The following is a 20,019-nucleotide window of genomic DNA, read 5'->3' as shown; positions in this document are numbered from 1 at the left end:
CAATATGGCAAGTGTTCTTGGTAATGGTAGGGAAGGGTCAATGGAGATATTCACTTAGGTTGCAATGAAGACTGCATTCAAATGAGCACTCATCATACACTGCTCATGGGAATGCAAAATCATATAGCCACTTTGGAAAACAGTTTGGTGGTTTCTTAGAGAATCGAACAAATTTGCCATACAATCCAGCAACCCAGCAATCCCACCCCTAGGTGTTTTACCCAAGAGAAATGAAAACACATGTTTTATAAAGATCTGTACATGAATGTGTAAGGCAGCTTTATTCATAATAACCAAAAGCTGGAAGTTAACTCAAATGTCCATCAGCTACTGAGTAAACAGATTGTGATATAGTCATACGATGGAAAACTATTCAGCTATAAAATAAACAGACTACTGGAACATGGAATGAACTACTGAGACATGCAACAACAAGGACAAATCTCGAAAGCAGGTGCTAAATGAAAGAAGTCAGACATGAAAGCCTTCATATTGTATGATTCCATTTTTTTAAAGATTTTATTTGTCAGAGAGAGAGACAGCATACAAGCAGAGGGAGAGGCAGGCAGAAAAGCAGGCTCCCCACTGAGCCAAGAGCCCAATGTGGGACTCCTACCCAGGACCTCGGGATCATGACCTGAGCTGAAGGCAGACACCCAACCAGCTGAGCCACCCAGGCGTCCCTGTATGATTTCATTTATGAGACATTCTAGAAAAGGCAAAGCTACGGCGGTAGAAATCAAATTAATGGTTGCCAGGGGCTGGAGTTGGGGGAAGGGGATTAACTACCAAGGGGCATAAGGGAAGTTTTGAGGTTGCTAGAAATGTTTTATATCTTGATTGTGGTGATTACACAACGGAATACATCCACCAAAACTCTTTGATCTGTATACAAAGATGGATAAATTTTACTATATGCGATCGATATCTTATTAAACTTAAAAAAAAACAACACTCTACGAACCAGTGTGATGAAGTGGCATGCACGAGGTGGGTCGTTTGGAGTCGAGAAAAGAATAGACAAGTTGTGAGTTGCATGAATGTTCTGAGGGCCTAAATGGGACCTTGGGATAAGGTAACAATGGAAGCCAAAACAAGTGGACATCCATGGTGATTCTAATTTATGACTCTATTACTTTCCCCCTCAGGAAATAGAAAATGTAGATTCCATAGAAGTCACGCATAAAAATTGCTTACAAAGTTTAGTGCATACTACGTGCCAAGCACTGTTCTAACGACTTCTACAGATACGACTTCATCTTCACACCAACTGTAAACTAAGGAGAGACAGAGCTCAAACCCATGCAGTCTGACGTCAGAGTTAACCATGGCACAACTCCGGCATCAATTTTCAAGTAGAGTTGATGATCTGTTGCAGCGACAACCTGGCAAACAGTGGTAGGGAAAGTAGGCATTGGTTCCAGGAAGAGCTGAGGGATATGAACTACTTTTCCCAAACTGACGCTTTCACTTCTGGCTTCCAAATCTAGAGGTTCACATGGGTTTTACTCAATCCTATAGGCCAAAGGGCAATGTGGTAGCCAGCCTACAAGACAGACCCCGAAGATCCTTACCTCCTGGTATGTACCCACGTGGGTGGCATCATTCTGTCTCGAATAGTGTCAGTAATTTGACCTCTGTAATCAGTAAGTTATTGCAGAAATGATGGAGAGCCACACCTGAAGTTAGACCTTGAAAGACATTGCAGTTCTTTTTTTTTTTTTAAGATTTTATTTATTTGACAGAGAGAGAGACAGCCAGCGATAGAGGGACACAAGCAGAGAGAGTGGGAGAGGAAGAAGCAGGGTCCCAGCGGAGCAGGGAGGCCGATGTGGGGCTCCATCCCAGGACCCCGGGATCACACCGAGCCGAAGGCAGATGCTTAACAACTGAGCCACCCAGGTGCCCCAGACACTGCAGTTCTGCCTTGCTCTCTTGGATTTGGTTTGGTTCCAGAATCTATGTGGCAGATTCTATTTTTTAAGTTAGCCACCACAATAGTTTCCACCCAACATGCTCTTCTACTTTGTCATTCTCTCATAAAGAGAAGGAATCTATGTCCCCTCCCCTCAAGTCTGGATGGGCTTCTGACTGTTTAACCAATAGAGTACTGCACGAGTAAGGTAATGTGACCTCCGAACACAGACCAGAAGATGTACACATCGTCAGCTTTGTTCACTGGATCACTTGTGCTTGCAGTCTAGAGGTATCGTGGAAGAAGTCTGATTACCTTGAGCCACCATGCTTGGGAAGGCCAAGTTATATATGGAAGGGTCCCACGTAAGGTGCTCTAGTCAGCATTACTGGACTTCCAGTCATCCCGGCCCGGCACTAGATATACAAGTAAACAGCCTTTAGAGATGATTCCAGCTCCAGGAAGCATTCCTCAGCTTTTGAATCTTCCCAACTGAGGACCCAGACATTGTAGAACAAAGAGCAGTCATCCCCACAGTGCCCTGTCCAAATTCTTGACCAATAGGGTCTGTGGGCATATTTAAATTTGGGGGTAGTTTCTTATGTAGGAATAATAATCAGGATACCCTGCAACTCCTGACAGTTTGGGCCTTCCCAGAAATGGCCCCTCCTCCAAGACCCTTGAGAGGGCCATCAGTTGCGAAGACAGCTATACTGCAGGTAACGTATGATCTTAAACCACAAAGGATGGAACCAAAGTCCTAAATTTGGACGGTTATTTCAAGTGGCTGAAGACCCTCTTGAACTGTTTATACTATATAATTCCCCTACAGTGGTTTTTAAGGCTGAGTAAATGGATAAAGTAATTCACACAATAAAGATGGTTATAAACATAGCCTACCGTCTTAGTGTTTCTGGGCTGCTGTAACAATATATCGCAGATAAACTTATAAGATAAACTTATATGCTTATAAACAACAGAAACGTATTTCTCAAGAGTTCTGGAGGCTGGTTCAAGATCAAGGTGCCAGCACGGTTACGTTAGTGATGGCCTTCTTTCTGGTCTACAGTCTGTGCCTTCTGCTGTGTCCTCACATGGCGGTAGAGGCAAGGTGTCTCTGATTCCATCCATGAAGGCAGAGCCTAAGCACCTTCTAGAGGAAGGTACCACCTTCTAACACTAACATCTTTGGGGTTACGATTTCAATGTATCAATTGGGGGGGAGGGGCACAAACATTCAGACCATGGTACCTACAAAATAAAACTGTCTTGAATTTAGAGAAAGTAAGTTGTCATTGAGTCTATGAAATCGAATGACCAGGATGTGACAGTGACAATATCTAAGAGGCACCTGTTATTAATGTTAAAACCTACCAGTACCAGGGACGCCTGGGTGGTGTAGTCGTTAAGCGTCTGCCTTCGTCTCAGGGCGTGATCCTGGCGTTATGGGATCGAGCCCCACATCAGACTCCTCCGCTATGAGCCTGCTTCTTCCTCTCCCACTCCCCCTGCTTGTGTTCTCTCTCTCGCTGGCTGTCTCTATCTCTGTCAAATAAATAAATAAAATCTTTAAAAAAAAAAAAAAAAACCTACCAGTACCAAAGTTTTAAACTAATACATTCCTCTCCTTCTTGAAATGATATCTCAAAATCCTTTCACTCATACCTTATAAAGATTCATCCTGTATCATATTTCGAAAAATAATGGTAAATACAAAATCAAGAAACAATGGTGTTGTCCAATATTTCACGAAGCAGAAGCCCATAAGGACAGTAACTGTCAATCTTCTTCACTTCTGTATTCTCATTGTCTAGCACAGTGTTTATAACAAAGCAAGCACTTAAACTGGAAAATAAAGTCACAGAAGAAAAGAGAATGAGTTTATTCTCTGATGGATATGAAACTCCCTATTACCACCGTTAGGCTTTTAATTAAACATTTAAGTCTACAAGCAAGACAAAATGTCTTCTAGACTGAAGGGCGCTGTGGGATATGTCCATTGGTAAAACAGCAATCAATCGGTCAATCACTCACCCAACAATTAGACTTGAGTCAATTTGAATTTTTATTAACACACATTTTTCAAAGTTTGTACAAACCAAAACATTCCTGTGTTTCAAAATGTCCATTATACAAACATATAAATGAACAAAAGGTGTTACCAAAAGTTAGCTACTCGATTTCATGGTAAAACAGTGTCATGATTTTTAAAAACCAAAATTTCAGGACTGAGGCTTCTTCCTTCACTTTTTGGAATTTGTGGAAAGTTAGAAAATGTGTGAATCTGCTTTATATTAAATGCCAAGACCTTAAAAAAAGATTTAGTATAAAACTAAGTATGTGTTTTTATATTATCACTTCATGAAACAGAATTTCTCAAGTCTTCCAAATTAAAAAAACCCAAAAAACCATGACTGTAACTTTTTTCACAATCTTTTCCCCATAGTCAAACGTAAATGCATCTGAAAAATATTATCTGACAGTTTATCTTTACCTAAAAGTTTCTCATTCAAAAAGTTACAAAACTATTTAGCACTACCATTTCCCCTGCTTAGAAGGGAAAATGACCTCCCCTACCAGAGTGAGATAGAAGCAACATGGTCCATTGTTTCTCTTCTCAGAAAGAAGCCACCCATTTCCACATCTCTGGCCCATTCTGTGCATGGCTCCGCTTGTGAGAATGTTATCACAAATCATAAGCATTTGCCTCTAGGAAATGCCTAGCAAGTTAAACTGACCGCTTACAATTTTGGTACACTGAGGTACAAAGGTCATTGGCCCTCATGGTTACCTCTAGCCGCAGCACCCCTCCCTTTCCATTAATGATTCCAAGGTAATTGATTTTATTGTGTTTCATGGTACATTACACGTCTCTCACTTCCTTCACAAACATCTCATAAAGGACCTGAGAGAATGGCTAGAAGTGCAAATCTATCTCCTCTCCTGGAAAAGTAAATCCATGTGCCTATTGGGTCAAGAAGGGAAAATAGGACACAAACAATTCTGGCTGAGGCCAAGCTGCTTCTGACAAGCACCTGTTTTCAATACATTTCCATTAAAAGCGGGGAGTGTCCAGGCTGGGGTGGATGAGGAGAGGGGAGAAGGTCCAGTGATGTCCTTTCTCCCAATCAGATTCAGAGTCCATACTGGAGCAGCTCACACTGACTCTCAAAACGCTCTGTAGTTCAAATATTATCCCATTTTGAATCTGCTCATTTAAAAAAATGTTCTCTGACAATGGCCCAATATAACAACTGAAGGATATTTTTTTTAAAAAAGAAGTGGCAGTGTGAGAATTTAAAATCAGTCACATAAAACAATCAAGAAAGGGGTAGGGGACGGAAATGTCCAGTAAAACCTGGACAACCTTTCTTTCTGCCCTTACTTAAAAAAAGACAGACTGTTCAAATCTTTGCTACCTCCCTTAAGTATCTTCTTCTTAAATGCTCTTCCAAGAAATCCTCCAAAAGGCACTTAACTCCATACTTATGCACTGAATTGTTTCACCTCAGCAAGCACTTTTTAAGACTCCAAGGTAACAAGAAAAGGTCTTATTCCTTTACTAAAAGGTAGAGAGAACTTTTTTTTAAAGAGGCATCACTTTTACAAGAAGAACAAGCTAGGCTACCATTATTCCTTTATCAAGAAAAAGTTTCTTTTTTTAAAAAATAAATAAAACTCTGGCTATACATAGTACAAAGTTCATACATAATATACCTGGAAAAAAACCCAAGAGTATACCCTGAAGCAAAAGGTTTCTTGGAGAGAGAAAGCCTCTTCCATTGTACCAAGTCTCAAGGTGGCAGTTTTCGAAGTTCAGAGGGTGGCAGTGATATGTAATTAATGCCAAACTATTTGCTCATGGGTACGGCAGGATGCGATGATGGACAAACAGACAAACAAAATAATCATTCTGCACATAACACTGAGCAGTGATCACCACACACACACACACACACACACACACACAGAGTAGTACCAAAAGGGAGAGACAGACAGAGAGTAGTACTGGTGGAGGGGGGAGGGGAGAAGGGAGGGAAAGGGAAGTGAGTGTATGAGACAGAGAGCTTGGAACCCCAAACATCCAAGCATGCAGTCGTGACACAGCACAAACCAGGTGTTTCCATTCAGCCCACTGCAATCCCACGAAGGAGGATAACTGTTATAAAATAGAGATTTCTTAAGAAAGCTTGCAATTCCCAGAGAACAGCCAGGTCACCCACCCTAAGCCAGGAACCCCTTTGCTGTTGCCTGGGAGCCTCCTTATGGTCTCTCACGGAGAGGTTATAGCTCCTGACTTCTCGGACTTCTTGCTCTTAGACAAGGCAGCTGCCTGCTTCAGGAGCTCTCGGTTTTTAGCCTAAACAAAACAAAACAAAAAATAAGTGCAAGAAGGATGTCTTAACAGGTCATGTTTTTCATGCAGATGCTAAGGCATACAATGTAGAGGGTCAGGAAGAGAACAAGTTCTAGAGGCAGAAAACAACAGAAAGCTCTAGGGCTTGGTTCAGGGGAAGACAGTGTTTGCTGGAGGTTAATCAGCACACTTCAATCTCCTGGGATCCACGGTTACAAAAGGATGCTTTGTGCAACACAAACGAGCCGCGAAGCGCCTTCGTGTGCTGGATAAACAGAATTCATCATCCAGACATCTGGAATCACATCTGGCTTATCCAAAAATCAAAGCACACATTTATTACTTCCACTGTTTTTGAGGGGAAAAGATCAGAACACACCTAACAGTGAAACAATAAAAGACAACTATAAGGTTGATTAATGTGAATTTGTCAATACCCTGAGAACAAAGAAATCTAAGAAATAATCACCTAAAATACAATCAGCTAAATAAACCAGGGTTATCACATAAAATGAGCAGACTCACCTGCAATTGCTCTGTGACTTCTTTGTGGGTTTTCTCCATCTGGTTCATTTTGGCTCTCATCTGAGATTCTTGGTATTGAAAATCAGCCTTCAACTCTGTGATCTGAGAGAGGAAAAAGGTGGTGTGACCGGAAGAAATCTCTGTGCAACAAAAAATGTTCTGGTACCAAAAAACTAAATGGTTTCCCAAATGAATGAAATCCAGGGCTCTCCTGAAGATCCCTAACTACATCAAAGCCAGGGGATTCTGTATCCTATTTTTTTCTAAAGATTTCCTGAAAATTACACAAAATCCTGACATATCATTTCTGATACTTCGTCACTGGCAGGTTTTAAAGATATTATGTATTGGGGCGCCTGGGTGGTTCAGTCGGTTAAGCATCTGCCTTCAGCTCAGGTCATGAGCCCCGCGTCGGGCTTTCCCCTCTCCCTTTGCCTGCCACTCTGCCTGCTTGTGCGCTCTCTCTGTGTCAAATAAATAAATAAATCTTGAAAAAAAAATAAGGATTTTATGTATTTAATACATGCCAATAATCCTCCAAATAAATCAGTGATTATAATACGATATGACTGACGGTTTAAAAGAAGTCAGGAGAAAAACAGCTATTGCTATTTATTGAATTTTTAACCCTGTTCCAGGCAAAATGTTTGAACATACATATATGTATACAGTTGTTTTTGTTTTTTAGTAATCTCTGTGTGTGTGTGTGTGTATACACACGCATATGTATATATATGGTTGTTTTTGTTTTGTTTAGTTTTGTTGGTAATCTCTATACCCAGCATGGAGCTTGAACTCACAACCCCAAGATCAAGAGTTGCATGTTCCTCCAAATGAGACAGCCAGGTGTCCCAAACTGTTTGATTATATTTTTTCATCCAATTCCATGATAAACCTTTGGGGGACAATATTATTGTTCCCATTTTATAGATGGGAAAAACCAAGGCTTAGAAAGGGTTAAATAACATGGCCGAGATCAAACATGTAGGCAAGTGGCAGAGCTAGAATTCAAATCCCAGGGTCTTCTTCTATTGACTATGCTATTCAAGGAGCAGAGAGAAGAGATATCTATGTCAAGGAAGTGATGTGTGAGCTGAGTTTTGAGGTACATGAGCGACAACTGGCACACAAGGTAGGGAGAGGGGCATCCAAGCACAGGAAACTGTACGGGCACAGCCAGAGAGTGTGAGGTAACTGACAGCTTGTTCGAATGACTGATGGGATCAGGCCCTGAGCCGAAGGCAGACGCTTAACGACTGAGCCACCCAAGCGCCCCTTGGGTCTGCTTTCATCCAATAGTCATGTAGTAAAGTAGAAAGAATACTGGTCTCTCCCCATGAATCTCCACCTTACCGGCAGAAGAAAGCATAGGCTAGTAGAAAGAATGGCGGAGTCAGAAAGATTTGAGTTAATTACTTTGTTCTGCCATTTACTAGTTGGTACCTCATTTAATATCTTTGGGTCCATTTCCTCATTTGTAAAATGAGGTCAAAATTAGAGGGAAAGAATGCATATAAATATTTTAACATTATAAATGCCTTCGTTAGCCATTCACAATGAATCCTAGCACTCCAAACTTGGTGCAAAAAAACATACAGCCTCAGGGAAAAAACACACAACTAGGAGAAGGGAATGGAAGCGTGAAAGGAAAAATATTGGAGGCTCTCTTCATCTATGACATGATGGTAACAGTAATTCCTCTCTCAAAGGGTTATTATGAGGATAAGTGAGTTAATACATAGAAAGCACGCAGAGCAGTCAGGCACATAGTTAAGTATTCAATAAAAGTTAGCTATTATGGTTATTAATATATTAAGACAAAAATGAGATATTCTTTAAGAACCTAAAAATAAGATAAATAGACCTCAATCAGAAGAAGGATATAAAAAGTTCTCTTAAAGAGGGAGGCTGTTAGACCAGAGTAAGACTTTACTGAAGATGTTAATGTATTTCAAGAACGGGTCACTCAGGAAGGGAGTTGTCAGTAATGGAAGCAAAGTGACCTAAGAGTCACGGAGGAAGGCCTACCTAAACATTGTCCAGGAAGGAGGGAGACCTGGCCCACATATTTTGAGTATTACTGTCCCACAGACATGGCCATCCCAATAACACAGATGGAGACATCAGGTTCGCTTAGCTTGAGAGCATTAAGAGTTCCAATTACATAACTACCTCCTCTTGTCCCAACTCCACGCTCATTCAGCACCTTCTGATTACAACCTTCCAAAGCAGCTCACGCTAAGAGTAGTAGTCAGTAATGCCCCACTGTGAATTAAGAGGGGCACTGTAGTTTTATACATCACCTCTGTAAGGCTGGTTAACACGAGTCCTCCCTGAGAAGCGGAAGCTCCCTCCAAATGCTGAGAAAAATCAACTTTCTAAATGCACCTGACCAAGGTGGATTTGCCACGGTAATACCAGACCATCAGTCATCTTGGCAGATAGTAAGCCTCTCCCAGGATATCCCAACCTTGCCACTGGATCTCTCAAAGCATCCGTGGTCAGTACCAAATAAATGTCAGCTAAACAAGAGTTAGCACCATGCCCTGTGGTACCACATGCTTCCCCTTGCATCATTCTGGCCTGAGAGGCATTAACAAAACTGTACCTTCTTCTCTTTCTCTAAAATCATTTGATCCTTTTGATGTAGCATCTTCTTCAGAGTGGCCACTTCTTCCTTCAGTTGGGCAATGATGACAAAGTGGTCAGTGCCTGGTGAGTCCAGAGCCAGGTCTGGGGAAAAGCTGAGTAGAAACACGGAGGGGAAAAAAATCGTAACTTGGAGGGATACACCTTTTTCCTACTTGAGGACACACCACAGGCCACCTGACTACAAGCTCAAGGGTAAGAACAACTCTTTGAATTCCCAGCAGTAAGCACAATGCCCCATACGCCAGACTCAACAGCACCTGCTACGCGGCACAGGCAAGGCGATCACGAGGTTACTATACCAACCAAACCACAACCCAGAGCACTTCTGCAGCATCTCCTCTTACAATCGAGACAAAAACACATGCATTCCCCAAGAGTCAAGGACATTGTGTTTCAGGTGCACTGAAGATTCCCAATTATTTATGGGTGAAACAGTCAATTTTTTGTGACTAATTTCCCTAGAGTCTGTCTAAATGATCAATTGTAAGCTCATGTACTTTTCTTTTAAAGCTCCCCACAGACCTCATCTTTTGGTTCTTTATTTTTTGCCCCAAAACACAGTGATGTGGTGCAGCTGCTAAGAAGCTGCTCGTAGGGGCGCCTGGTGGCTCGGCCGGTTAAGCATCTGACGTTGGGCTCCTTGCTCAGTGAGGAGTCTGCTTCTCCCTCTCCTTCTGTCCCTCCCCACACTCATTCTCGCTCTCTCTCAAATAAATAAATACAACCTTAAAAAAAAAAAAAGCTGCTGCATTCCATCTCAGGAGCAGTCAGTCCCTTTTAAAAATTATAAAAACATGAAATTTTCTTTTAAAGATTTGAGAGGGAGAGAGAGAGAGGCAGGGAGCACAAGAAGGGGGAGGGGCAGAGGGAGAGGGAGAAGCAGACACCCTGCTGAGCAGGGAGCCCCACGTGGGGCTCAATCCCAGTACTCCAGGATCACGACCTGAGCCAAAGGCAGACACTTAACCGACTGAGCCACCCAGGTGCCCCATGAAGATGAAACCAATAGGAAGGAAGCCAACTTCCCCTACACTGCAACTGGCCTGTTGACCACCACTTCCAATATCAAGAATTCAGTGATATTTAGTTAGAAAAGGAACAAAGAGGTGGTAAACTCCAGAGTCACACCACAACCTGGGTTTTCAACAGATTCTTCTCAGGAACAGTACCCGAGCACTTCATTTTTCCAAAGTGCCAGGTGAAGTCTGTCCTCTTAGCAGAATCTTCTAACCAGGCCCAGCTCCAGGGAATCTGTAACCCCCTGAAATTGTATGTGCAATTCAGTGTATACATACAATGGGTGGTTTCTAGGGTGAGGATCCATAGCTTTCCTTGGTTGGTCAGAGATGTCTTTTTTTTTTTTTTTAAAGATTTTATTTTATTTATTTTACAGAGATAGAGACAGCCAGTGAGAGAGGGAACACAAACAGGGGGAGTGGGAGAGGAAGAAGCAGGCTCATAGTGGAGCCTGATGTGGGGCTCGATCCCATAACACCGGGATCACGCCCTGAGCCGAAGGCAGACGCTTAACCGCTGTGCCACCCAGGCGCCCCATGGTCAGAGATGTCTTATACCCAAAACAAGTTAAGAATCATTGCCATGGGGCGCCTGGGTGGCACAGCAGTTAAGCGTCTGCCTTCGGCTCAGGGCGTGATCCGGTGTTATGGGATCGAGCCCCACATCAGGCTCCTCTGCTATGAGCCTGCTTCTTCCTCTCCCACTACCCCTGCTTGTGTTCCCTCTCTCGCTGGCTGTCTCTATCTCTGTCAAATAAATAAATAAAATCTTTAAAAAAAAAAAATAAAAGAATCATTGCCATGAGAGTCAAATCCTGCCCTTCTCTAGAGACTTCCCAAAGAAAGCTCTTACTCTTCCCAGGGCAACCTTTAAAGTAAAACACAAACCTATTTTTCCAAAGCAGACACTGGAATATTGACTTCCAGTTCCCTATATCAATATAGCAACGACTCTAGGTCCCCCTTGCTGTTGGTTCGTTCCTCCATCTTGAACTACATCTAATAACCAGCATTTCTCTACACAGGTAGAAACTCCAAAGAGCAAGCGGAATCACTGGACATCCTCAGAGTTACCAAGTCAAACATTTCCATGGCTAGAAGACCCAGTGCATTGATTCTCTCTTGGTCTACATGAAGCATGTGAGAAGAATGGATCCATGCTCTCATAACTGATGAATATGCAGAATTACTGGGTGACAAAAAGTAAATGCCATATAATAAAACAAGGCATGCAGGAGAAAATGCTGAAAGAATCCATCAAAGTCTCCATCAGTTTTAATACCTGCCAAGGGATTGTCTTCCCTCTATCCAAAAGAATTTACTTAAGCTCGTAACTAGAATGACAAATGAAACAGAGTAATGGGCTAATATGAATCATGTGGTCCCAAAAGCTTCTAAAGCTCTTCTCTACCTGCTTAAGAGAGGATTTTTCCCATAGCAATACATTGTTGACAAAACCAGTCATGTCTATCCTGTGTTAGGGCCTGACCTTTCTAACTCTCTAACTTCTGATTAATAAGAACTGCTGGAAATCAAATGAAAACAGATGGCTAGGTTAGCAAGGCAGAAAATTAGATCCAGTCTCTTTTCAAATATCTCCAATGACAGGGAACTCACAACTTCTCTAGAAAGCTTCTTGTCTTTTCTAAGCCTTTTAATATAAGAGCAATCCTCCTCAGGTTCAGCCAAAACCTGCCTCCCTGTCATTCCTATCCTTTGGCCCTGGGTCTGTCCTTAAAGGTCACACAAAGTAAGTCTACTCTTTCAGGCATATTTCAAATGGAGAATGAAATAAAACTACAAGGAGGGGCACCAGCCTGGCTCAGTCAATGGAGCCTGTAATTCTTTTTTTTTTTTTAAAGATTTTATTTATTTATTCAACAGAGATAGAGACAGCCAGCGAGAGAGGGAACACAAACAGGGGGAGTGGGAGAGGAAGAAGCAGGCTCACACCGGAGGAGCCTGATGTGAGGCTCGATCCCACATCACCGGGATCACGCCCTGAGCCGAAGGCAGACGCTTAACCACTGTGCCACCCAGCCGCCCCAGAGTCTGTAATTCTTGATCTCAGGGTCGTGAGTGCAAGCCCCACGCTGGGTGCAGAGATTACTTAAAAATAAGATCTTAAAAAAAAAACAAAAAAACCCATGAGGAAAGGAAAAGAATGTCCTTTAGAAACAATAAACCACAAGGTGAGAGTGCTTTTCTATCACCAACAGAACAACAAACAAGTATGATCAAAAAATAGCTGGTGCATTTTCTCTGGGAAGGAAAGCTAGAAATGAACTCAGGTTTTCCTCAAATTGAAAAGTTTTTGCTACAATTTCAACAAACTAGAAAATATGAGAGGGAGACTATGAATTCTGCAAGATACTAAAAAAAAAGACAAAGGCATTCTAGAAGCACAAAACTATTTGAGGGGGCGCCTGGGTGGCAGTTTGTTGCATCTGGTTTCAGCTCAGGCTGTGATCTCGGAGTTGTGAGACTGAGCCCTGTGTCTGGCTCTGCACTCAGTGCAGAGTCTGCTTAGGACTCTCTCTCCCCTCTCCCTCTGCCCCTCCCCCCTCAAATAAATAAATATCTTTAAAAAAATAAAAAATAAAATTATTCAAGAAAAAGTTTTATAAAAAACCTAGGGGTGCCTGGGTGGCTCAGGTGGTTAAGCATCTGACTTCAGGTCAGGTCATGATCTCGGGGTCCTGGGATTGAGTCCTGCCTTGGGCTCCTTGCTGAGCGGGGGAGTCTGCTCGGCTCTTTCCCTCTCCCTCTGCCCCTCCCCCTGCTCATGTACACTCTCTCTTGCTCTGTCTCTTAAATAAGTAAGTATAATCTTAAAAAAAAACAAAAGAAAACAAAAGCTAAAGTGATGCATTCTCTCTGTACAACACAGAAGGCTAATGGAGAAGGAAAAAAGGAAAAAAAGATCAAATATGCCTCTAAACTTAAAAGCTAAGAGAGGAGAATGTGGTAGAACAGCAAGGTGAATGGGCAGTTGTTAGAGAGCAGCCTGCAGAAGACAAGAGGAGGGGCGCCTAGGTGGCGCAGTCGTTAAGCATCTGCCTTCGGCTCAGGGCGTGATCCCAGCGTTCTCGGATCGAGCCCCACATCAGGCTCTTCTGCTAAAAGCCTGCTTCTTCCTCTCCCACTCCCCCACTTGTGTTCCCTCTCTTGCTGGCTGTCTCTCTCTGTCAAATAGATAAATAAGATCTTAAAAAAAAAAAAGAAGAAGACAAGAGGGGATAACAATGAAAGGACAAGAGCATATATGGATATTTTAGAAGAGGGGCCAGGAAGTAGTCTTCAATCAACTGAAAACGGGGCGGCAGCTACAACAGAGAGCTCAGAAGCGAGACTGCCAACATCTGGTACAGAACTGAATTCAAGATAGATACTCAGTAAAAACACTGGGGGTTTGCATGACATTACAAAAAGACCATCAAAAAAAGGCTTATCAGAATGTTTTCAAAGTGAGGGGTGACTGGGTGGCTCAGCTGGTTGGGTGTCCGACTCCTGGTTTCTGCTCAGGTTATGATCTCATGGGTTAAGAGATTCAGCCTGGTGTGGGGCTCCACACTCAGTGGGGAGTCTGCTCAAGATTCTTTCCCTCTGCCCCTCCCCCTATGTGAGTGCAGACACACTCACTCTCTCTAAAATAATCTTTTAAAAAAATTGTCTTCGGGACATTGGGTGGCTCAGTTGATTAAGCGTCTCCCTTTGGCTCAGGTCATGATCTCAGGGTCCAGGGAACAAGTCCCGCATTGGGCTTCTTGCTCAGCAGGTAGCCTGCTTCTCCCTCTGCCTGCTGCTCCCCCTGCTTGTGCTCTCTCTCCCTCTCTCTCTGACAAATAAATAAATCTTAAAAAAAAAATGTCTTCAGGGGCACCTGCATGGCTCAGTCAGTTAAGCGTCTGCCTTTGGCTCAGGTCATGATCCCAGGGTCCTGGGATCAAGCCCCGTGTTGGGCTCCCTGCTCAGAGGGGAACCTGCTTCTCTCTCTCCTCCCTGTTTGTGCTCTCTCTATCTCTCTCAAATAAATAAATAAAATCTTAAATTAAAAAATAAAATAAAGGGGTGTCTGGGTGGCCCAGTCAGTTAAGCATCTGCCTTTGGCTCAGGTCATGATCTTAGGGTCCTGGGATTGAGTCCTGCATTGGGCTCCTTGCTCAGCAGGGAGCCTGCTTCTCCCTCTGCCTGCCCTTCCCCACTGCTTGTGCTCTGTCTCTCTTTCTCCCTCTCTCTCTCTGACAAATAATTAAATAAAATCTTTAAAAATAAATAAATAAATAAATAAATAAATAAATAAATAAATAAAATGTTTCCAAACTGAAGGAAAAACAAGGAAAAAAACCCACGAAAAAGAAAAAGAAAAGGAAAAATGTAATTTAACTTGTGCTATGAACTTTTAAAAGAAATGCAAACAAGTGGAATTGATAGTCAGGACCTGCTAATGCAGGAACATTCAAATGGAACAGAACTCATATATGTATGAAAATAATTTTTGTGGAAGCAGAAAAATTTTCCAAATTTTCAAGTTATTAGGGTAAGTTATTTAAAAAATTAGCATCTACATTTCAAGGAAAAAATGATCTTCTGAGATCTTTTCCAGAGGAGATTGTGAAAGACCGTGTTAGGACCAGCATCCTACTTGAGGAAACAATCTTTACTGGTGACCAGTTGAAAACTTAAGTTTTGCTTTGTATATTCATAGCAGTGGACAGCAAGAATAATGGCAGCATCTCAAGAACAAAATAAGCTAAAAGAAGGCAAACTTTAAGGACTGGTTGATTCAACTAAAGGTTATAAATGAGGTTTTCCAGGTCATTCAAATACAGTCTGGGTCATAAGTGAGCACAAAACAGAAATGATGAACCTAAAGGCTGTGAGTCTTGGTCTAGGCCTCTATAAAGGCAGGGGACTCAGAAAGGTTCACCCCTTGACATGCTTTTTGCAGGATCATGCCCCCTGGCAGAGGTGATGGGACAATCCTCATAACGGCCAGGATACCTACTCAGAGAACAGTGGAGCTGACCAGAGAAGATGGTCTTTATGGTTCCTTCTCCCATATAATTTGAATATCTAAGTAAAACATTTCCAGAAGGTTCAATTCAAAAAGTATAAATCAGTGATACTAACTGATTAAAAAAACACCTTGTAGGGGTGACTGGGCGGCTCAGTGAGTTAAGCATCCGACTCTTGGTTTTGGCTCAGGTCATGATCTCATGGGTTGTGGGATCGAGTCCTGTGTCGGGCTCTGCGCTCAGTGGGGAGTCTGCTTGGAGATTCTCTCCCTCTGTCCCTCCCCATTTCACACTCTTGCTCTTAAATAAATCAATAAATATTAAAAAAATATATAAGACACCTTGTAGAATCTGAAATCAGGTTAATAAAAGAGGTAACAGGAAAGAGTAAATTTCACAGATGCTTTGTGTTCCCCTAAACAAAATTCAGCCCTGGTAAGCCTATGTGCTAGTCTACGCCCATACCCACCCCTGGCTGGGAGGGACAACTCATACTGGGAGTTTCCAGAATGGACACGATTCCAAGGATCTGGGGGAAGAGTATGTCAGTGTCTCACTTCAGGATGCCTGCGCCTGCAGAAACAGGAAAATGGGTGGCCCCAAGACTTGGTTGGGAAGCAGCACTGAACCAACACAGATGGGGCACTCTGGATATTAGGACAAAGCAGCTTGCAAGAGGAAGCATTGCTCAGGAGAAGGGAAAGCAAAGAATAAAAATTTGTATTTAGACAGGTTTAAAAAGAAGCAAAAATATTTAAATGCATCTCATTCTCTGCTGTTCAGTATCTGCACTGGGCTTTCTGCATGCTAAGGAAGCATGGATCACCCCGCACAGATCGAGCAATACTGCCTTAACTCCAAATGGTCTCCGCTCCACCTCTCAAGACCAATTCCTGTCCTGCCTAGAGGAGGCCACAGGCACAGATCATAGTAAAAGGCATACAGCTCCTGACTTCTTAGAATTAGTGTGAGGGAGTTATTTGTGGACTGCAGAATTCAGTTGCTATTAAATGCAGTTATATGTGCTTGTGTTTTACTGACAGGATTAGTTACAAACAAATATCGGCAATGCTTATTCATGAGATATCAAGCGGCTCATGTAATGACTCTCAGAGGCTCAACAACAACCCTAGACTAGGTCCAAGGCATACCCTGAAATGTACCCGTTTCCAGACCTGTATATGCAGCAGCTCAAACGGACACATGCACACACACCAACTGGCTTACCTGTCTCCATTGGTTGTGATTGACTCAAACTTGGATTTTTTCTTTGGGATTTCATTTTGAATTGACGATGTAGAAAGTGTTTTCTGGCTTTTAATGCAAAAATAGAGAGACACATATTAGAAATCAAAGATTTATAAAACATCACAATAAAAGTTTGTTAAATGGTTCCAACATGATACCACAACTCTTCCATATTCTTGATTTTTTTTTTTAAAGATTTCACTTATTCATTTGACAGAAAGAGCGAGAGAGAGAGCACAAGCAGGGGGAGCGGCAGGCAGAGGGAGAGGGAAAAGCAGGTCTCCCACTGGGCAAGGAGCCTGATGTGGGGCTTGATCCCAGGACCCTGGGATCAGGACCTGAGCCGAAGGCCGACGCTCAACCAACTGAGCCACCCAGGCATCCCATTCTTGATTATTAAAATCCACCAAGGTATTGATTTCATAGGTCCTGGATGCATGGGTAGCTCTCTTCCGTAGGCCCCCAAAATTCTTAGCTTTAATTAAATATTACCTGCTTTATTAATATTTATGGGAACAGAGCCAAGAGTCAATAATATTTTAATAGGAAGTATAATCTATCTTACAGTTAAAAAGTACTTTTCTAAAAATCTTTTTAATTTTTAAAATTTTAAGTAGGCTCCATCCCCAATGTGGGGCTCAAATTCATGACCCTGAGATCAAGAGTCACACGCTCCACCAACTGAGCCAGCCACACACCGCTTAAAGAGCACTTTTACATTTAATGTTTCATATGCATTTCCAATTCTGTGAGGTATATACAAGGTACTATTACTACTCTGCAGAAACTGAGGCTCATTGAGGTTAACTGACCTACCCAAGGATATACAGCTAGTCAATAGTGAAGCTGGGACTAGATACCAGGTTGAACTCCTAGTCTAGTTCTTTTTCAGTGTAGTTCTGTGAATCTACTATCTGAGTCCCACAACACCACTAAAAATTAAAATTAGGCCCAATGAGTTCACCCTCAAGTAAGACCCTTTTTTTTTTTTTTAAGATTTTATTTATTTATTCGACAGAGAGACAGCCAGCGAGAGAGGGAACACAAGCAGGGGGAGTGGGAGAGGAAGAAGCAGGCTCATAGCTGAAGAGCCTGATGTGGGGCTTGATCCCATAACGCCGGGATCACGCCCTGAGCCGAAGGCAGACGCTTAACCGCCATGCCACCCAGGCGCCCCAAGTAAGACCCTTTCTTTCTTGATTTCTTCAATACTTGATACCACTGACCATGCCATCCTTCCCCCCTTCCAACTTTATTGTGGAGTAAGTGACAAATTGTATACAAGCATACAACGTGAGAGTTTGATATACATATATGTTATGGAATGATAACCAAGATTAAGATAATTAACACATCTATCACATCACATAGTAACTTTTTTTTTAATGGCAAGAATGCTTACAATCCACTCTCAGCAATTTTCAAGAATATACCATATTAAAAGTAGTCACTCCGCTGTACATTAGATCCTCAGAACTTTTTCTTAGAACTGAAAGTTTATATACTCTTTGACCTAAATCTCCCCATTGCCCGTTTTCCCAGCTCCTGGCAACCATGATTCCAGACTCTGTTTCTATGGAACTGGCTTTTTAAAAAGGTTCCACACAGAAGTGATACCATATAGTATGTGTGTGTGTATCTATATCACATTTTCTTTATCCATTCATTCACTGAAAAACATTTACTTTGTTTCCATATCTTGGCTATTATGAATAAAGCTGCAATGAACACAGGGGTACAGGTATCTCTTCAATATATCCATCTCGTTTCCTTTGAATATATACCCAGGAATGACCGCTGGATCATATGGTAGCTCTGTTTTTAATTTTTTGACGAACCACCACACTGTTTTGCACAATGGCTGTACCAATTTACATTCTCACTAATGGTGTATAAGGTTCCCTTTTCTCTACGACCTCACCAACATTCGTTATTTCTTGTCTTTTCCCCTCTCTCTTTTTTTAAGGTAATCTGTACACCCAAGTGGAGCTCGAACTCACAACCTTGAGATCAAGAGCCACATGCTTCATCGACTGAGCCAGCCAGGCGCCCCTCTTGTCTTTTTGATAACAGCCACCCTAAAAGATGTGAGGTAATATCTCATTGTGGTTTTGATGTGCATTTCCTTGATGACTAGTGATGTCTAGCACCTTTGCATGTATCTACTGGCCATTTGTACGTATTCTTTGGAAAAATGTCTATTTAGGTCCTTTGCCCATTTTTAAATTGGATTATCTGCTTTTTTTATTATTGAGTTGCATGAATTCTTCATATATTTTTTACATTAACCCCTTATCAGCTATATGGTTTGCAAATACTCACTCTATCCTTCTTGAGTGCTTCTAGAGTTCTGTTGTCAGCCTCCAACTTGAATTATACCATCCAACAGCATGGTTTTAACAACTTATCATATGGGTTGGAAATGGTGTTCCCCAAATGCAGATTCATGGACTCCATCTTACACCCTATGAATTAAAGTCTGGGGTGGAGCAGCAGGAATCCACACTTTATAACAACTTCTATTCCCACTGACTCTCATGTGCTGCCAATGGGCCTCATCTGAACCTTTCTTCTGAGTTCTAGGCTAAGCTCCCAAAAAATAATTCCTCTTAATGCTCCAAATTCAACTTATTTTTTTTTAGTTTTTTAAAAAGATTTTATTTATTTATTTGAAAGATAGCACAAACAGGGGGAGAAGCAGAGGGAGAGGAAGAAGCAGACACCCTGCTGAGCAGTGCGCCTGACCTGGCGGCTCAATCCCAGGACCTGAGATCAGGACCTGAGCTGAAGGCAGACGCTTAACCAACTGAGCCATGCAGGGGTCCCACAAACTCAACTTTTAAAACCTGAACTTCTCTTCATCCTATATTCTCTCTCAGTTAAGAATCTACCTATTCACCTAAGTAAGAAACGTGAGAATTATCCGTTACTCACCCAGGTTCTGCCCTTCTACCTGTTCATCAGATTATCTAAATTTCTCATAATTCTCCCTCTAAATGATCTTCCTGAATCTGCTTCTTTGATCTCTGGTGCCATGGCTTCTAATATTAACATCTCTTACCCTGGACTCATAAAAAAGCTTCTTAACCAGCATCCAGTCTCTTTTTCTTCCAATGTATTCTCCACAATAATCAGGGTTAATTTCTTTTTTTTTACAGACCCTAAGATCAGGTTCATGCTCCTTAACATGTCCGCAGAATACCCTTTTCTCCCATTCCCTGACTCCCAAATGTAAGGTCCAGCAACATAAAAGGACCTGCAATTCCCCAGGGTTCCATAGTCTTATGC

The 20,019-nt window shown here is 42.1% G+C and overlaps 1 protein-coding gene across 5 annotated transcripts in view; it reads right to left on the bottom strand.

Annotated features, from left to right (window-relative positions):
* Positions 1 to 665: 665 nt before the first annotated feature.
* The window catches only part of FAM76A (family with sequence similarity 76 member A), a 29,484-nt gene continuing 10,130 nt past the window's right edge, over positions 666 to 20,019 (bottom strand). The window contains exons 6-12 of one of the 5 annotated variants that reach the window (XR_004621920.1): positions 16,711 to 16,797; positions 9,406 to 9,541; positions 6,798 to 6,899; positions 6,139 to 6,275; positions 3,581 to 3,760; positions 2,231 to 3,460; positions 666 to 1,385 (exon numbers count right to left, since the gene is read on the bottom strand). Coding sequence is in view for 1 of the 5 variants with exons in the window: in XM_011229444.3 (XP_011227746.2) it covers positions 6,189 to 6,275; positions 6,798 to 6,899; positions 9,406 to 9,541; positions 16,711 to 16,797 (412 nt within the window). In the remaining 4 variants the exon portion in view is untranslated. Of the gene's footprint in view, positions 3,461 to 3,522; positions 3,761 to 3,962; positions 6,276 to 6,797; positions 6,900 to 9,405; positions 9,542 to 16,710; positions 16,798 to 20,019 lie in introns of those variants that run through there. The other 4 variants (XR_004621918.1, XR_004621919.1, XR_004621921.1 and 1 more) reach the window with 4 other exon arrangements.

This window comes from Ailuropoda melanoleuca, chromosome 2 (assembly GCF_002007445.2).
Source record: "Ailuropoda melanoleuca isolate Jingjing chromosome 2, ASM200744v2, whole genome shotgun sequence".
Lineage (NCBI taxonomy): Eukaryota > Metazoa > Chordata > Mammalia > Carnivora > Ursidae > Ailuropoda > Ailuropoda melanoleuca.
This window is presented reverse-complemented; position numbering and strand designations above follow the sequence as displayed.